This window comes from Leucoraja erinacea, chromosome 28 (genome assembly GCF_028641065.1).
Source record: "Leucoraja erinacea ecotype New England chromosome 28, Leri_hhj_1, whole genome shotgun sequence".
NCBI lineage: Eukaryota > Metazoa > Chordata > Chondrichthyes > Rajiformes > Rajidae > Leucoraja > Leucoraja erinaceus.
The window spans coordinates 10720077-10740272 of record NC_073404.1 but is presented as its reverse complement, the minus strand read 5'-3'; the positions used below and the strand labels follow the sequence as shown (position 1 = coordinate 10740272).

The 20196-nt window shown below is 41.3% G+C and overlaps 1 protein-coding gene across 7 annotated transcripts in view; it reads right to left on the bottom strand.

Moving 5' to 3' along the window:
• The window catches only part of brip1 (BRCA1 interacting helicase 1), a 197235-nt gene that overhangs the window by 60485 nt on the left and 116554 nt on the right, over positions 1-20196 (bottom strand). For all 7 annotated transcript variants that reach the window (XM_055657707.1, XM_055657706.1, XM_055657704.1 and 4 more), the window contains 2 exons: positions 7877-8036; positions 2926-3047 (listed from right to left, as the gene is read on the bottom strand). In XM_055657707.1, the coding sequence (XP_055513682.1) occupies positions 2926-3047; positions 7877-8036 (282 nt within the window). The remainder of the gene's footprint in view (positions 1-2925; positions 3048-7876; positions 8037-20196) is intronic.

The window sequence follows — 20196 nt, the reverse complement described above, 5'->3', positions numbered from 1 at the left end:
CTCACGGCTGGTGGGCTGGCAGTTGACTCATGGCTGTTCCTTGAAATTCCATTTCAAGCAGGGTGCAAGGCCACCAAATTCAAGTGCAGTTTCATTCCATTTCAAGCAGTGTGCAAGGCCACAAAAGACAGCGAGTCGTGACCTCTCCCTCCTCCATCTCGCAGACTGAGCCACGCCCACACTTCTGGGTTTTATAGTCCCTCCCCCCCACCCACCAGAAAGGGCGTGGCCTTCATGGTGTGATTGACAGGAGAGTGAATCTCAACATTTTTAAAGCACCGATAACTCTTTTATTTTTCTTTGATGGGAAAAATCCTCGGCACCTGATGAGCGGAGAGGGACTCAATGATGGCCAAAAAATTACAGCCGTACGTGGTAGCCTTTTTTCTAAAATCAATATAAAGCGGAAACAGGAAGTGGTCAAGATTAGAATTTTAATTATATAGAAGGCAAGGCAACATTAATTAGGCAAGGCAACATTAATTAGGCAAGGCAACATTAATTAGGCAAGGCAACTTTAATTAGGCAAGGCAACTTTAATTAGGCAAAGCAACTTTAATTAGGGAACACAGCTTTAGAATTTCCAAACCAAAGGCATCACAGCTTTAGAATTTCCAAACCAAATGCAACACAGCTTTAGCATTTCCAAACTATATTTTCAAACCACATTAAGGGCACTGACAGTTCAGTCAAACCACTCACAGTTTAGTAGATATGTGTTCAGTGTTATTCACAGCTCAGACTGAGAGACGTGACCCTCTCGCTCCCCCATCTTGTAGAGACTGACTGTGGCACTCAACACTTACGGGTTTTATAGTCCCTCCGGAAGGGGCATGGCCTTCAGGAGAGAAAATCTCAACATTTTTTAAATACTAATAACTCTTTTATTTTTCATCGATGGGAAAAATCCTCTTGTCCTGCGCAGCGGAGGGGGACTAAGATGGCCAAAAATCACAGCCATAAGTGGCAGCGTTTTTTCTAAAATCAATATACAGAACAGGAAGTGGTCAAGATCAGACTTTGAGTAATATGGATATATACACACACATATTCAAAAAACAAACCAAATAGTGCAATAATAAGTCTATTGTAGTTCAGAACTTATATGAGAGTGTAAGGTAGTTTTCAGGCTCCTGTACCTTCTTCCCGATGGCAATGATGAAATGAGTGTGAGGCCAGGATGGTGTGGATCTCTGATGATGTTGGCTAACATTTTGAGGCAGCGACTCCGATAAATCCCTTTGACGATGGGGAGATCAGAGCCGGTGATGGACTGGGCAGTTCACAACTTTTTGCAGTCTTTTCCGCTCCCGGACGTTCAATGATGCAACCAGTCAATATGTTCTCTACTGTTCACCTCCCCCCTCGACCTGTAGAAGTTCACGAGAATCCTCTTTGTCATACCGAATCTCCGTAATCTTCTCAGGAAGTAGAGGCGCTGATGTGCTTTCCTTATAATTGCATCAGTGTGCTGGATCCAGGAAAGATTTTCGGAAATATGCACGCCCAGGAATTTGAAGTTTTTTTACTCTCTCCACCATAGTCCCATTGATATAAACAAACAGGTCCTCATCCTTCCTCTTCCAAAGTCCACAATCAGTTCTTTGGTTTTACTGATATTGAGACCCAGGTTGTTGTGCTGGCACCATTTGGTCAATCGGTCGATCTTACTTCCATACTCTAACTCATTACCATCTGTAATTCGTCCCACAACGGTGGTGTTGTCGGCGAATTTGACGATGAAGTTCGCACTATGTCCGGCTATACAGTCATGAGTATAAAGTGAGTAGAGCAGGGGGCTGAGCATGCAGCCTCGAGGTATGCCCATACTGATTGTTAATGAGGGTGAAGTATTTCTGCCAATTTGAAGTTAGGGAGTAGGCAAAGAAATGTGGAGAGATTTCACAAAATTGGATATTATCCCACTGTTTCTATTCATAATATAGCACCATATGAAGAGTAATGGCCTGGTCATTCTTTAATGCTTTCCATACAGAATAAAAGCCATTTGACCTATGAGCTTAAGTCGAGTATAGTTATTTACATCAGAGCAGAAGAATATTAGAGAAAACTGCAAATAAATATTAAAGAATCCTCATGATGATGTATGCCTCCACACATCCAATTGAAATAAGATTTCAATAAAGCATATTTTTCCTGACATCATGTGAAAACAGATTTGATTTTGCAATTTTAGAATCTCCGGCAATTTGATCGTTTGGCCAACATAATTTCCCAACTGTATCAAACAATTCATTCAAAACAATTAAGTATTTAATAGCAGAATGTCTTGCAAAATTATAATGGTAATTATAATACATGTGATCTTGCAATTCTAATATCGATTAGCAAATATTAGCCCATAATGGCTTTAAGTGAAGGTCACCATTTGGAGACTGATTTTTTTTAAACTTACTATTTCTGTGAATAGACACAAAAAGCTGGAGTAATTCAGCGGGACAGGCAGCATCTCTGGAGAGAAGGAATGAGTGACGTTTCAGGTCAAGACCCTTCTTCAGACAGGTTAGGGATAAGGGAAACGAGAGATATGGACGGTGATGTGGACAGATAAAGAACAAGGAATGCAAAAAAGATATGCAAACAAGTTACGATGATAAAGGAAACAGGCCATTTTTTGTAAGCTGTTTGTAGGGTGAAAATGAGAAGCTAGCACGACTTGAGTGGGGGAGGGATAGAGAGAGAGAGAATGCCGGGGCAACCTGAAGTGAGAGAAATCAATATTCATACCACTGTGATGTGTGTTGGAGACAAATATGTATGTTGTACAAAACTTACAGTAGAGAAGATGCTTAACATATTCTTATGAACACTTGGATGCAATTTTGTTAAGCACACAGACGTTTTCTGTATATGAGTGGTATGGTTTCAAAAAGCTTTCTTAGCTTCTTAGTTTACAATACTTGCCTGGAGGTCTTTGACATTTGGAAAAGGAATTCCTATTGTAACTACTGCACGGGCATTATCATCAGTGAAATCAAGTCCTTCGCTGACTTTTCCCCTGCAAACAGCTACCAAGAGAGCTCCACCTTAAGAACAAATAGAGAGGGGAAAAAATAAGGCTCTGCACCAAAAGGAAGGTTAAAAGGGTAAACATAAATCAACTGGCAGAAGATTACTAAATGTGCATATTTAACCATTTTGACATGGGGCTAAAAGGTTATGCAAACCTCAGTCTTTCGGTACTTATATATGCAATTTAGTCTGCATTGGTTTTGGTCAATAGAAAACATTCCCCTTAATTTCACAAATGTATAGTGCGAAAAAAGTTTTTGTTAAGTGTTTACTTAACACCCACTTAATTCTCTCACATTACCTACATGTAAAGTCAACCACATGTGCTTACTGTGCTGATGTCCATTTGACAATATGGCAAATTGCAGCAGAGAAAATCCACTCAATCTACTTTCAAATATCAGCTATGTGATGGACAGTATTATCAACAGTCAACATGCACCATTTACTCACCAAAATGGCAGAATTGTATTAGTTGCCTGTTTAATATTTGCCTAATTTTAGTTTCTACTGTGGCGAGTAAATTCTGAGAATTTTCCCCCAAGCTGGTTAGATTAAACAACTTTTATAATTCAACTTTTTATTGTGCCATTTTGATTGGTTATAGTGCCATCTCTGAAAAAAGAACACTAGCAGGCAAGAAAAAACAGCAGCACACTACCTATAGATTCAATGGGCAGGTTCACTGCAGAAAGATCAGGAGCATGCATATCAATTTCAAGAGAGGAAAGAATATTCAAACTTGTTTTAGGATCAAAATGTTATTCATGGTTAACTTGGAATTAATAACTGTTAACGTGAACATTTTTTGCTGTGTGTGTGTCATAAAAGACTTTTTAAAGAAACCAGTACAAGTAGCAAATATTATTTTCCAATGGAACAATGGAGAACAAAAAATAGTTTCCTCAAAGGTTCCAGATCCATGAATTTTAATGTGACTGAGAGAGAACGGTAAATTGCCAATGACACTAATGATGGAAGGACTGAATGGCAACTATAAGTCATCAGAACATTAATGGAATATTGGAAGCAGAAATTCTTAAACATTTTGAGATGTACCTACAAATGATTTTTTTCTTAAGCTGAAGGTAAGTGCAAACCGTTTGGATAATGTTGTTCAGAAATATTTATGTATTCTTCGTGGATTAAAAAAATTGTGCAGACACATGAACTGTGTCTGGGATTCCATTATAAGCTCCTGCACATGTCAATCAGCCTTGGCCTTCTTAGTTTGCCATCCCACTCACACTTTGACCTCTCTGCGAGTGGCTCCCTACACTGTTTAATGAGGCCCAATGTTAGTTTCACGAACAGGATCTCAATTTCAAATTGAACAACTCTCATAACTCGCATTCTCCATTTGTATCAGTATGGTCTAGTTCTGTAGGTCTGTTATAACGGCTCAGTTTTCCTCTCTCTGTTGAGGAAGGGTCTGCTGGCCATTTGCTACAGCTCTGCATTTTGAAGCTTTAAAGTTCTTTTGTCTGCGTTCTCTCTCTATAACCTCTCTCATTAATCTATCAGCAGCTTATCACCACAGGCACCCCAGCCTCCTCGCCCTGCTTGAGCATCTCATCAATTGAAACTAACTCGCTTTCTTACTTTTCCAATTATACTAAGTTCTTGGCTTGAAATGTTTCTCTTTCTAATGATGCTGCCTGGCCTGCAGCGCGTTTTCAGCATTTTCTGTTTTAGTTTTAGATTTCTAGCACCTGCAATTTTTTTGATTTTCATCAGATAGTTAAGAACTCAATGATATGTTCTTTCTCATTTTTCTCTTTCCCATCTTCTTCTCCTTGTTCCTATCATGGCATTTAACAGCAATAAAAATGGAAGACTTTGCCTGTACAAATTGACTAGGGTCTGCAATGGCCATGACATGAGAGAGGAAGCAGCACAAGCTTCCTTGATCTGCAGGTCAGACATCCAAGCACCTATATACAGGGCAAGTTGCAAGAAGTCAAGTGGAAAGAGGAAAATGATGGTTTGTTAAAAAACATAGCTGAGGAAATACAAGATAGCTGAGAAAATAAAAGATGGCTGAGAAATAAAAGACAGTTGAGGGGCATATGTAGAATTTCAAGGAATGGGATACAGAGCCATCTGGTTACTAAACCTAGACTGCAGATGCTGGGTTACAAAAAAAGACACAAAGCATTGGAGTAGGTGGGGTAGGCAGCATCTATGGAGAACACAGATTGACTTTTGGGATTGGGACCCTGCATCAGATTGTTTGTACGGCAGGGTAGAAAGCTGGAAGTGAAGAGGGAGAGGAAAAAGCCTGGCAGGAAATATGTGGATACGGGTGATTGGGGTTTTTGATAGCTGGATGGTTGGACAAAGGCCAGAGATGAAAATATAGAAGGTGTGAAACAAAAGGATTGCAAATTGTGAAGCAAGAGGAGGGGAGGAATAGGTGCAAGTTATAAAACCCTGGTATGAGAAACGTAAAATTATATAAATTTAGGGGTTGTAAACTAACAAAGAATCAAACAGATAAATGCATTGGGATTAATCTGGATACTGGTAAAATGCTGGTAAGCACAAGGGAGTGTTTTGGGACATATCACAGAATATTGTCACTGGAATTAAGTATTGCTCTACTTAAAATGAGCAAAGACTATATCCCCTACTTCCAATTCCTCCGTCTCTAACACCTAAGATGAGGTGTTCCATACCAGGATGTCCAAGATGTCCTCGTTCTTTAGGGAACAGGAGTTTCTATCATAGATGAGGCCCTCACATGTATCTCCTCACTATCCCGTAGCTCTGCTCTTGCTCCCCCTCCTCCCAGTCACAACAGGGAAGAAGTCTCCCTAGTCCTCACCTTTCACCCCATCAGCCATCGCATACAGCACATACTGCTCCGACATTTTTGCCACCTCCAACAGGATCCCACCACTAGCCACATTTTCCCATCTCCACCCCTTTCCGCTTTCAGTAGAGACCATTCCCTCTGCAATTCCCTGGTTCAATCACCCCTTCCTACCCAAACCACCTCCTCCCAAGGTACTTGCTGCTTAAACCGCAGGAGATACAACATCTATCGCTATATCTTCTCCCTCGACTCCATCCAAGGACCCCGATAGTCCTTTCAGGTGAGGCAGATGTTCACTTGCACCTCCTCCAACCTCATCTACTGTATCCATTGTTCTCTGTGTGGACTTCTATATATCGGCGTGACCAAGAGCAGATTGGGCAATCGGTTTGCTGTACACCTTCGCTCAATCCGCCTTGGTCTACGCGATCTTCCAGTTGCCAAACATTTTCAATAGTCAATAGTCTATTTATTTGTCATTTGGACCCCTGGAGGTCCAAATGAAATGCCGTTTCTGCAGCCATACATTACACACAAATAGACCCCAGACACAACACAATTACATTTTACACAAACATCCATCACATAGCTGTGATGGAAGGCCAAAAAAACTTATCTCTCCACTGCACTCTCCCCCCCCCCCCCATGTCAGAGTCAAAGTCAAAGCCCCCGGCTGGCGATGGCGATTGTCCCGCGGCCATTAAAGCCACGCCGGGTGGTGCGAGGTCGCACACCGGGTCTTGGTGTTAAAGACCCCGGCGTGCGCTCGCACAGTCCCGCGGCCGTTCCAAGCCGCGCGGGGCAGTGGTGCTAGGCCCCGCTCCAGGAGCTCTTCGACCCCGCAACTCGGGCGGGAGAAGTCGCCGTTGCAGGAGCCCCGAAAAGCGGTCTCCCTCCAGGGAGCCGCGGGCTCCCGGTGCCGCCGTCCGCATACCCGCAGCAGCAGCCTCCCAATCTCCGGAGGTCGGGCAGCAGCAGCTCCACCCGCTCCGGTCTCGGCCAGCTCCGCGACGGTGAGGTGAGTCGGCACCTGAGTCCCCGGCTTCTTCCTGTTGGAGGCCGCTCCTCGTTGCGGCCTCAACGACAACCGAGACCGGGAACCGAGACCCGAGACTTGAAAAGGTCGGGTCTCCAGTGCAGGGAGAGATTTAAAAGTTTCCCCCCCCCCTCCCACCCTACCCCCCCGCCCCCCACACACACACACACCCCAACATAAAATAACAAAAACTACATTAAAACACAGACAAAAAATAATAAAAACGCGGACAGGCTGCAGAGGCCGCTGCTGACCAGAGTCGCGCCGCCTACCCTTCTGCATTTTCCTTTTGCCTACCCTTTTAACTCCCCTTCTGCATTTTCTGTCCTGGGCCTCCTCCAGTCAGAGTGAGGCCACAAGCAAATTGGAGGAACAGCACCTCAGTAACCCTTGCATTCCCTCACTCCCCATCCATCTCCCACCCTAGTCGTCCTGCTAGTTTCATTGTCCGTATCCCTGTTATCACCGGTTCCACAGCCAACAAAGAACTATTGTGGGCTCCACCATTCCTGGGTCATTGGTGCCTGCTGATTTGTTTTGAACCTTTTCATACCTCTAGTTTCCCTCTCCCCTGATTCTCTGTCTGAAGAAGGGTCGTGATCCAAAACGTCACCTATTCCTTTTCTCCAGAAATGCTGTCTGACCTGTTGATTTACCCCAGCATTATGTGTCTATCTTGAGGATTTGACAAACAGCTCTTTACATCAAACTTTATTCAATAATTAACAGTTCTTGATTAAGCTAAACAATCAGGTAGACAATTTTTGTCACATACCTAATACACTGTATATCCATTGTTACTAATGAACAAAACCTGAAAATCATTTTGCACATTTATAAATGTGCTGTATCAAATTTCACATAATATAACCTGATATTTCCGTTCAAAATCAAGTTTTGAGGTTTAATCCACTGATTTATTGTCTAAAGGTCAAATAGGTAAATATTTCTGCCGATTTAACGTGACTGCTAGTTTCTTTCTAAAGTACCTTTGTTTCCTCTGTCTTTTATTATGTTATAGTAGGACTGCAGCAAAGCATCAAAGTCACTTTTGTCACCTCCTTTCGGTTCAACAATGACTGCTTTGACTTCCTCCAGCTTCCCCCATAGTCCTGTGAGCATCCAGCGACTTTGCAGCTTGTCCAGCAACTAGAAGGTAGAGGGAAGCAACATCATTTTAATTCAGTTGAACAAAACTTCAGATATAAAACAAACATTTAAATAATTACCAATGCTGATTATACATGGTTCGTGTTTCTTAAGAATATTTAACAAAACAAGACCGATTGTAGCTTTTAAATTAAACTCGACCAAGTGGGTCCCATCCCGGTTGCGCGGAGGGGGGCGGCCAGCGGCGTCACATACGCACTAACCAACTCCCACACAACTTGATATTATATTAATATTATTCATTTGCTCCTTTTACCCCATCCCCGGGGGAAGAAGGGACTCAACCCGAAACGTCGCCTATTTCCTTCGCTCCATAGATGCTGCCTCACCCGCTGAGTTTCTCCAGTATTTTTGTCTACCCACGTACTTGTCAAAATGTCTTTTGAATGCTGTAACTGCTCCTGCCTCTACCACCACCTCTGGCAGCTCATTCTGTATGCCGACTTACCTCTCATATCTGCTTTAAATCTTTCCCCTCTCACCTTAAACCTATGCCTTCTAGTTTTGGACACCCCTACACTGTGAAAAAGTCTTGTGACTATATCTAAATGCCTCATAATTTTAGAAATTTACGCCTCAGCCGCACAGCCTATCCAATTTCTCCTTACAACTCAAGTCCTCCAGTCCAAGCTATGTTCCTGTAAATCTTTTCTTAGTCCTCTCTCTAGCTTATGTTATTATTTTACAAATACCCATTAACATTTAAACTTAAACTGCCCACATGAGGTCGTCATACTACAATTACATCCTCCCCTCTGCAGAGCCTCCACCAACAAATGGGTATAATTATGAGAAATAAGTTTATATAAACAGTTTCTATTATAAATATGGACATGGGAATTTATATTGAGACCATTAAAACCATGAAAATTCATTATGTTTCAGCTGGATGAATAGAGTATATACAAAAATACCATTTTGTGCTTGTGTTTTGAATATATTTATGTCATAGGCTGCACAAACCAGTCTAGTTAACAGTGAAAAACGACTATTATAAGCTATCAAGGAAAGTACTTTGACCTCTCTTAGTATATGCTTTGCTTGAACATAGAACAGTAAAGCACAGAAACAGTCCCCTCGGAACTCAATGTCTGTGTCAAACATGATGCCAAGTCCAACTCTTATCTGGCTGCACTTAATCCATATGCCTTCATTCCCTGCATTACCATGTGCCTATCTAAAAGTCTCTTAAATGCCACTATTGTATCTGCTTCCACCACCTCCCCAAGCAGTGCTTTCCAGGTACTCACCACCTTCTGTATAAACCAAAACCTGCCACAGTACATCCATTTCAAACATTTCCATTGCATCTTAAAGCTATGCTCTCTGGGCTATGCTTTCCATCTTGGGAAAAGGGTTCTGACTGTCTACCCTATCAATGCCTCTCATAATTCTATATACTTCTATCAGGTCTCCCCTCAACCTCTAGGATATCAGAGAAAACAATCCAAGTCTCTTAATTCCTTCCTTGTAGTTGATCCAGGCATCATTATGGTAAACCTCCTCAGCACATTTTCCAGGGTCTCCACATCCTTCCTGTATTGTGGCGACTAGAACTGCACACAATACTCCACGTGGCCTAACCAAAGTCCGATAAAGCTACATCACGACTTCCTGATTCTTATATTCTTTCCTTATAAGTATTACAGCAGAAAAAAAACCAAGCTCTATTATTGAAGGCACGAGCTTACATTCAATTGATAATGTTCATTTTGACAATCATAATGAATAGAGGGTAAATATTCAAAAATTTCAACTATATCCTGAAGTGTCGGCTGTTTGTGGTCATGGGAGAAGTTGGACCGTACTGCTTCACTGTGGCAAAACTCACTATGAGCAGGTTCTTCACTTTTAACATAAATTATAGGTCGGTGGGTGTGCGCTGCGAGTCGGCTGCCCTGCCAGCAGTTATTTCTACTTTTTTTGTTTTCTTTGGTGTCTAAATGTTAGTTTGGGTGTCTCTTAGGGTGTTAGGGGGGGGGGGGGGGGAAAAGGGGGAAACTGCTTTCGGTCGCTTACTCGACGGAGAGGCGACTTTTTCCATGTCGCCTCCCTCGCGCCGAACAGCATGGATTGGAGCGGCCTTTCCCGGAGTTGGGCCCAAGAGCTTCAGCAGCGGGCACAGCGTGGACTTTTCCATCGTGGAGAGGGCAAACCCTTACCGGGGGTCGCCAGAAAGGAATGCTCTGATCGCTGGCCTGGTGACTTTGGCATCATGGGGCTGTGGTCTGCAGAGCTTCTAGCCGCGGGCGTGGCATGGGCTTACCATCCGGAGCCTGGGATCCCTTGCTGGGGATTGCCGGAGAAGAGCTCCGACCACTGGCCTACGGCCTATAACATCCAGAAGCCACGGTCTCTGGTAGGAAAGTGCCTATTCGGGCATTCCAAGCCGCAGAGTGTGTTTGACCATCCCAAAGTCGGAGGTTTGATCATCCCGATGAGAGGGCCTGTACATCTGGCCGTCCATAGCGGCAACTACGGAGGGTTCATGACCCCGACCACGGATAAACAAAGGAGGAGGACTGACTGAACTTTGTTGCCTTCCACCACAGTGAGGAATGCTGTGGTGGATGTTTGTGTTAAATTCTATTGTGTATTGTGTGTTCTTTTTAAGTGTATCGCTGCTGGCAAATTAATTTCACTGCGCCTTCAGGTGGATGTGACGAATAAAATTGACTTTGACTTTATTGGACATATAAACATTAAAATATTGCAAAAAATCCTCAAAATTAGGTTGTTATGACAATACTTATGAATATGAACTTTTTTTTTAATAATTCTTGTTTCTAGGTTAGAGATACATTAAGAATTTGGACCAAAAGTGAGGGAACACAAGTATGAACAAATTAAATATGCTCTTGAGAAAATACACGTCTTCACATTTAAACACCTTGGTTACTTTGACTTTAAATTCTTCTATGCATTCGCTGGACTAAAAATAAATCGTAGGAATGTATAGCTCAGCTGGCACAGTTTCACCCATTATTCCTATGCCAGCCAAAAGATTAATCCAAACTCCTCCAGTTCTGGTACAATCCTTATAAACCGACTCTATTCCCTATCATAGTGCATCCTATCCTTCAGGTAATTTGGTGATTTGTAAATATTTGCAGTATCCTAATTGCGATCAAACTAGTATGTCCTGCATGACATCCTATGCCTTGGCTAATAAAGCAAGATATTTTATATACCTTCTTAATCACCTTTATTATTTTGAAACCTTTAGTGAACTGTCATACACCAATGTCCTCCAGTTCATCTACACTTACTGGTATTTAGCATTTCTTAAACATTTCTTTGCCTTTCCCAATTGCATTGGATCAGATCATGCTGGTCTCATTATTTTTTAAATCATTTAAATTACTTAAAATAATATATTCAAATCTTTTATTACCTCATGATATTGATTTTTTAAAATCAATTACAGTTAAAACTAAGGCAAGGCATCAATCACGACACAAAGTGCTGGAGTAACTCGGCTGTTCAGGCAGCATCTCTGGAGAACATGAATTGGTGACGTTTTGGGTCAGGATCCTTCTTCACTCAAAATCGCTCAGCTTAATTTACTTTTTTAATGAAGGACACAGACCCCAGGCAAATGAATCAGAATGTGCTAGATATGTCAGTTATTGCTGGTATAAAGCTTAGTGAGCCTTATATGAAGAATATCTAGCCCTTCAACATTTAATCATGAACCACCACTGGACTCAGTGTCGAGTGCAGTCGTAGAGCAAGAGGTCAGCTGCACCACCATCTGACTTCCAATGTGTTCCACGCTTCCATGTCTGCACACTGTAGTACCAATGTTCAAATCTCAGGACATGCATACTACTGGTAACCGTGGTTCCCTATAATATGGCAGCCAAAAATCAGCCTGATCTTAGCTAGATCATTGGAGATATTTAGAAAGGAAATTATAACTATTTGGAAGATCAAGGAATTGTTGATACAAAGGAGAGATGTGGAGCTGATCAACCTAGATCATATTTAACAATGGGGTAGACTTGAAAAGTCAAATGGCTGACTCGTGCTACCAATTGCTCCTTACAATCAGAGCATTAATAATGTTTGAAATGGGAAAATTACCAAATTAGCATATCCCAAATAAAAGACTAACAAAAATGATCTTAACTACAGTTGCACTGATACACTGATATTATATACATTTTTAATTATAATTCAGAAGCAATTTAATCTTTCATCCAAAGTCCGGCTGAAGTATGTACTTCTTACAGAAGTGTATATCACCATAATAATATCTCAACTGCTTTGACACTATTTAATTACCATCAGATCAATATTTCCGTTATTGTTGTGTTTCTTTCATAAAAATAAAGGTTCTAAAATGTCTTCCACCAGCATGTTTTAGATGGTATTAGTTTATTATTATCAGGTATTACAAGATACAGCAAAAAAACTTGGTTTTGTGTGTTATTCAGGCATATCATACATAATCACAACAGGTAATGCAAAAAAAAAAATCCCAGAATATAGTGTTATAGCTATTGAGAAAGTGCAGATATAAAGTGCAAAGGCTGCAGCAAGGTAGATTGGAAAAACAGGAATACAACCTTAGCATATAAGATATCTGTTCTGATAACAGCAGGGAAGAAGCTGTTCTTGAATTTGGTGGTACACGCTTACAAGCGTTTGTATTTTCTGCCCAATGGGAGAGAGATGAGAATATGGCTGGGGAGTGAGTGATCTTCGATTATGTTGGCTGTTTTTCTGAGGCATCTTAAGAGGCATGCTTACTGTGAATTAATCTAGTTGACCATATAATAATTTTTCATGACAAGGGAAGACAACTAATCAGTCGAGTCTATAACGATCCTCTAATCATTCCTATCAATCCTTTTTTTTTTTTAAACCTGTAACCTGATTCCCCCAGCATCTCCCACACTAGAACAAATTCAGAGTGGCTAATGAACATGCCAACCAACACATCTTTGGAATCTGGGAAGAAATCTGAATGCCCGGGGTAAACCCACATGATCACAGGGTGTCTGTGAAAACACTACACAGCACTAGGGTCCAGGGTTGTACAAGGATCATTGGAGCAACAAAGCACTAGCTATACCTGCTACTGCACTGTGCTGTTCCTTAAACACGTACAGGCTAATAATCAAACACTAGTTAAGCTAGGCAATATTTTATGTAGATAAACTTTGCACTGGTGAAATAAAATTACATGTTTCACAATTTAGATAGACCACATAACACAATTCTAATGATATTGTTTTCATTGCAACTGCAAAAGGATAAGAAATGGTGTCCCTGAACCTATAACTAAAGACTTAAAAGTAATAAAATTACCATCTCTATATATCTTCTATATTACTAAAACTCAGTTCTTGACCGGTTTTGGCGATCTGTGCTGCGATTTCCGAGAGAACGCTGCCACCTATGGCAGTCATTTTTGGCCACCTCGCTCAGAGCCCTCCTCTGCCGTATGTGTGCCGAGGATTTTTCCCGTCGATGAAATATGACAGAGATATTAATGATTTTACTTTAATATCCGTTGTCGTTGGGGCCTAGCACCGTGGAGCGGCCTCCAGCAGGAACGACCTGGGGCTCCAGTCACGGAGCTGCGGACCTACTCACCATCGTGGAGCTGGCCGAGTTCGGAACGGGTGGAGCTGTGGTGGCGCTCGGCTGCGACCTGACCCTGGAGATTCGGAGGCTTACCGCAGGTCTGGTGGACAGTAACACTGGGAGCCCGCGGGTCGCTGCTGGGAGACCGCTTTTCGGGGCTTCCGCAACGGCGACTTCACCCGCTCGAGTTGCGGGGTTGAAGAATGCCTGGAGCGGGGCCTTACATCATCGCTCGGCGCGGCTTGGAATGGCTGTGGGACTTTGCTAGCGCACGCCGGGGGCTCCAACAACAAGACCCGGAGCGCGTCCTTGCATCACCCGGCGCGGCATTAATGGCCGTGGGACAATTGCCATCGCCCGCCGGGGGCTTTGACTCTGACATCGGGAGGGGAATGGGGAGTGCAGGGGAGAGATAAGTTTTTGTCTTCCATCACAGCGAGGAGGAGATGCGCTGTGATGGATGTTTGTGTAAATTGTGTTGTGTCTTGGTTCTTTCTTGTGTGTATGACTGCAGAAACACCACTTCGTTTTTCGTTTATATTTTTAAATAGTAAGTTTTGAGAAAGATTAATGTTCACAGGGATCTGCAAAATGTTTTTGCACATAGGTTACTGAAAGCTAATGCAGGTACACCATTTAGTTAGACATGAAAACATGGTATATCGGCCTTAGTTGCTAACGGCTCTGAGCATCAACAAAATTGCAACAATCACAAAGGACCTTAGTGGGCCCACATATGGAGCACTGTGTATAATTTTGATCACATCTACATAAAAAGGGTAAATTTGCTACAGAGGAAGTGTAGCCAAGATCCATGAGATTGATTCCTGGATGGCAGGTCTGATTAAGGAGAGATTTAGCAGACTAGACCTTTTTTTCCAGAGCACAAAAACATACCATATTCATTGAAAACCTTATGGATATGCAAAAGGTGGGTGGTTCCATGCCAAAACTCAAATTAGGTCTTAACCTCATAAAGGTAGGTAATTTGTAATTGAAATTTGGAGAAACGTCTTTGGTTTCCACCCACATTTAAAAGATGTATTGGTTTGCGGGTTAATTGGCCTGGTATAAATGTAAAATAGTCCCTATTGTGAGTACGGTAGTGTTAATGCGTGGGAATCGTTGGTCGGTGCGGACTTGTTGGGTTGAAGGGCCTGTTTCCGCACTGAGTCTCTAAGCTAAGACTACAGAGATTCAGCCATTGCTTCCATTCAAAACTGAGATCAACAGATTTCTGGGCTTTAAGAGAGAGGGCAGGAAAATGTTGGGTGTTGGGACAGAAAAGTCATCCATGATCTTTCTGATTGATGGAGCAGACTCAAAAGGCCCATATTTTTTCTTTTAAATGTCGACGTATCATTTATATACACATTTACCATTGATATATTTAAAAATATGGTTGCTCTACAAACACCTATTTCTGTAATCATGATCCATCCCTCTCAAATCTGACATTTCCACTTTGAGATAATAATCTCTTTGACAACGGTTGCTTAGAACTTTAACTCCCCCTCCCATTTTCAATCTGACCTTTCTGTCTTGGGCCTCCTCTCCATTGTCAGAGTGAGGCCAGTGCAAATTGGAGGAACAGCACCTCATATTTCGCTTGGGTAGCTTACACCACAGCGGTATGAACATTGGCCTCTCAAATAGCCCTTGCTTTCCCTCGCTCTCTATCCCCTTCCCCTTCCCAGTTTTCCCATCAGTCTCACTGTCTCTGACTACATTCTATCTCTGTCCCACCCACTCCCCTGATATCAGTCTGAAGAAGGGTCTCGACCCGAAACGTCACCCATTCCTTCTTGCCAGAGATGCTGCCTGTCCCGCTGAGTTACTCCAGCATTTTGTGTCTACCAACAGCATAGAAACAGTCCCTTCAGTTTATCAAATTCATGCTAATCATCAAACATCTACTTACACTAATTCTACTTTCATCACATTCTCCCACATTTACACACTCATGGCAATTTGCTGTGACCAATGAACTACAGACCCGCATGTTTTTTGGGATATTGGAGGAAATTAGGGCACCAGTCACAGTGAGGATGTACAAACTACATAAACAGCACAAGGTCAAGATTCTACCTTGCTGGGTCTTTGGCACTGCAAGGCAGTGGTTCTACTAGCTATGCTATTGTGTCTCTCAATGAGTTAGATCAGTTACAAAATTGTATTAGTATCATAGTCAGAGAGCACAGAAACTGGCCCTTCAGCCAACTCGTCCATGGTGACCAAGATGCCCATCTAAGCTAATCCCAAATACCTGTATTGATCCATATCTCTCCAAGCTTTTCCTATCCATTTAACCTGTCAAAATGTATTTTAAATATTGTCATTGTATCTGCTTTAACCACTTTCTTCGGCACCTCGCTCCATATATATATATATATATAAACTACCCTCTGTATGAAAAGGTTGTTCCTCAGGTTCCTATTAAATCTTTGCCCTCTCATCTTAAATTAGCAAACTCTTATTCTTGATTTAACAATCCTGGGAAAAAGACTGTGTACATTCACCATATTTATGCCCCTCGTGATTTTATACAAGCCTATGAGATCATCCATCGGTCAAGGAATAAAGTCCCAGCCTGTCTAACTTCATCGTATAGCTCCCATGAGTTCTGGCAACATCCGCATAAATCTTTTCTGCATTCTTTTCCGTTCAATATAACCTTTCCTATAGCTGACTGACCAAAACATAACGCAATAATCCAGGTAAGGCCTCACCAATGTCTTATACAACTCCTTAGTGGCAGTGCACTCAAGGTACAGGAGAGTATCAAAGTGTGACTTGCACATAGTTTTGATGACATTAGATTCCTTATGGAGCATCGCCCATCTTTGACTCAAAGTAACAAAGGACCATGGAAACTCAAGCATGAATAGCTGTGTATTCCGGAAGAAAGCTCCACATCATGTTTCTCTGAATAATCTTGATTTCCTTAGCCTTTTCTGGCCATCATTTATTTTTTATGGCAATGACCCTCCCTTTGACATTCAGCCTTGAATTGTTGGCATGAGTCTTTCTTCTGCATGAGATGACGTTCCGTCATATGCAATGGCCTTTTCTTTTTCAATAGAGCAGGTCCTGAATGTCAGTATCGCTCTTCATCATTCGTTCACGGTAATGACAAACAATGTCCTTGATGGATGCTGGATGCCAGTCATTAAAATCTTTCAGGAATTTTGATTATCAGTACCATCTGTATGTTGATTAACTCATGAAAAAAGTAAGAGATAATGATAATCCTGTTAAAAACCTTTAAAATTAAAAGGACTCAGTATTGGGTTCCACGATATAGAATGATATTCACCAAAGCAATGTCTGGCATGAGGAAATGCAAATGCTAAGAAACATTTGCTAAGCAGGGACTTTATTCATTGCAACAATTATAGAAGTTACATTACTTTAAAAATGCCCTATCATTATGAAAATCAGGAATAATAAAGACCACCTGACTATTCCCAGGTTTAACAAATCAAGAATAAGAAACAGAGGATAAATTATTCTATGCAAGAAATTTGGAACACCATGCAAGAGAAATCCATTTAAGTAACAGCAACTGAGGCAGACGCTGTGATTAGATTATATAGGGGTGAAGAAAATGTCAAAGAAATAAGGAAACAGAGTGTGAAAGGTGATTGGATTTATTTGCTTACCTCTAGGGTTAATTCGGCAAGGACTGCTTGTGCGGAATATCAGACTTCCATATAAAACTATTTCAATGTGCTGCCGTACTCTTTATTTATTTCTGCTTCAAACATTTTCTCATGTTGTCTAAATTTAATGAATTCAACCTTTGTATTATTTTGTTCAAATTAAAGATATTAAAATCCAAACTTAGCAACAAAATAAAATTGCTGCAGCAATATTTTTATTCCATGGAAGTTGTTGAGTGGTTGTAGATTCATCCAGCTATAATTCTGCCATTGTAAAAACTGTTTAAAAGTACGACTGTTTCAAACTGATTTTAGGATCAATTAAAATAATCCTTTGGGACGACTGATCTGAAAGTCCTTAACTACACTTCAATCTTACATTTTTTGCTTCTGTTTTCTCCCCCTCAATAAGCAGAGCTGCAAATTCAAGGAGCATGGAAATGGGTCACAGAAGATCAAATTTAACTTTTAAATCATCATAAAACTTTCCAGATTTTAATATGTGAGACCAGAAAATACTTCTGATACTAAATCCCTCTGGAACCATATAGAGAAAATAACTTTTATTTCCTTACATTCATCATCAATCTCTTCTACCTCCCTAGCAATACACGCATTCTTCAGTTTAAAATAAACTTTAGTGTTCCTTTTTCTGAGGATGGAGATAAAACAAGATCATTATTATCAATGTCCAACTTCCTGCAATTCATGCATAGTAACAATACCAACTGACCGCTTCAATTGAGTCAAGCATTGTGAAGCCAATATGCTTGCATTTACACAATTTTGTAATAAAGCTCAAATCCTGGAACCTTTTCTTCAACATTATGAACTAATACACAATCTGAAATCTTAAAAGTACAATGGTGGTAAAAACTTCATAATTGTCATTCCTCATTCATTCTTTTAGAGGTAACAAAATAAATGATCAAAAGCCTAAAAAGTTTGATATGGTAACTCACTGCATCAAAATTCGCACCTTCTGTGCATTATTCATACATAGCTCTTTTCACAGACTTCTAATCAAATGATTTTTTTCAAAATGTAGTGAATATTAAATGAACAAACATGACAAACACTCTACAATTGATAATATTCCAAAAACAGTGAAGCAATGCAGACACCTCCTTACTCTTCTATGGGTCATTTACAATTGCTGATATCAAATGGAATAATTAAAGCAGAAACTCAGTTTAAGGTAATTCAACTGGCTGACCAACAAAATAGTCCAATGTGCCTTCTAAACTCTAGATTATCAAAAATAGAAACAGAAAATACTGAAAATACTCAGTAGCTCAGGAGAGAAAGCAGTTAACGGCTCTGGTTGATGATGCTTTGTCAGATTTACAGTATCTGAAGATTTTATGTTTTGGTCAGATTACCACAAGAACACAAGAAAGTAGGTGCAGGAGTCGGCCACCCAGCCCTTCAAGCCCGCCATTTAATATGATCATAACCGATTTATGTGGGGTTCAACTCTTCTGTGCCAGTTCCCCAAAGCCCTCAATTCCTGAATCTTTTGAATATTTATCTATGTCTATTTTAACAATATTGTAGGCTGAGACCACGCGAGGCGAGGGGCGGCACGTTCGTTGGTCAATCTGTCTGGATCAAAGTGTTGGTGGAGTGGGCCGCTGGAAGCCTTGTAGTAGATTGGGGATTGAATCGATTAGGCGGCACTCCAAGAGGCCAAGTACGAGGATCGGACACGGCTTGCAGCAGCACCAAGCAGTGGAGGGAGCATCAACAACATTCCCAGGCCAGGCTAACCCTGCTACTACGATCCAGTGCTTCCACAAGGGCAACGAGCCTTTTTGGGCAAGGTAAGAGTCTACATTTTTAACAACTTTGGACATGAATCATACAAAATGCCATGGGAAACGTGACTAGTCTTGTGTACTGTCCCAGTGTAATTCACTATACTTGCACCCTTGTACTTAAGTATAGCAAGATTTTTACTGAGAGCATTCTGTGCGATAAGATGCATATGCATTTGAATAGATGAGCTGATTAGGGAGAATCAGCATGGTTTTGTGCGTGGGAGAGTAATGTCTCACAAATCTGATTGAGCTTTTTGATGAGGCAACTAAAAAGATTGATGAAGGCAAAGCCATCGACATTGTCTATATGGACTTCAGCAAGGCATTTGATCAGTCTGAAGAAGGGACTCAAACCCAAAAGTCACCCATTCCTTCTGACCAGAGATGCTGCCTGTCCTGCTGAGTTAGTAGAGCATTTTGTGGCTATCAGGCATTTGATAAGGTTCCGCATGGTCGGCTGTTTTGGAAGGTTAGATCGTATGGGATCCAGGGAGAGCTAGCCGATTGTACAGAGTATTGGCTTCATGGAAAGAAGCAATGGGTGATGGTTGAAGGTTGTTTTTCAGACTGGAGGATTGTGGCTAGTGGGATGCCTCAGGGATCAGTGTTGGGTCCTTTGCTGTTTGTGGTTTATATCAACGATTTGAATAAGAATGTAGAAGGTATGATTAGCAAGTTATGCATATGACACAAAAATGGGTGGCATCGTGGATAGTGAAGAAAGTTATCAAAAATTGCAGCAGGATCTTGATCAGTTGGGCAAGTTTAACTAATGGTTAAATTAGTTTAATGTAGATAAGTGTGAGGTGTTGTGTTTTGGGAAGTGAAACTCAGGCAGGACATTCACAGTGAATGTCAGGAATCTGTTGAGTGTTGTAGAGCGATCCAGGAGTGCAGGCACATAGTTCCCTGAAAGTAGCGTCACAGGTAGATAGGCTTCATCAGTCAGAGTATCGAGTATAGTTGGGAGGTTATGTCATAGTTTTACAAGACATTGGTGAGGCCACATTTGGAGTATTGTGTTCAGTTTTGGTCACCCTGTTATAGAAAAGATGTTAAGCT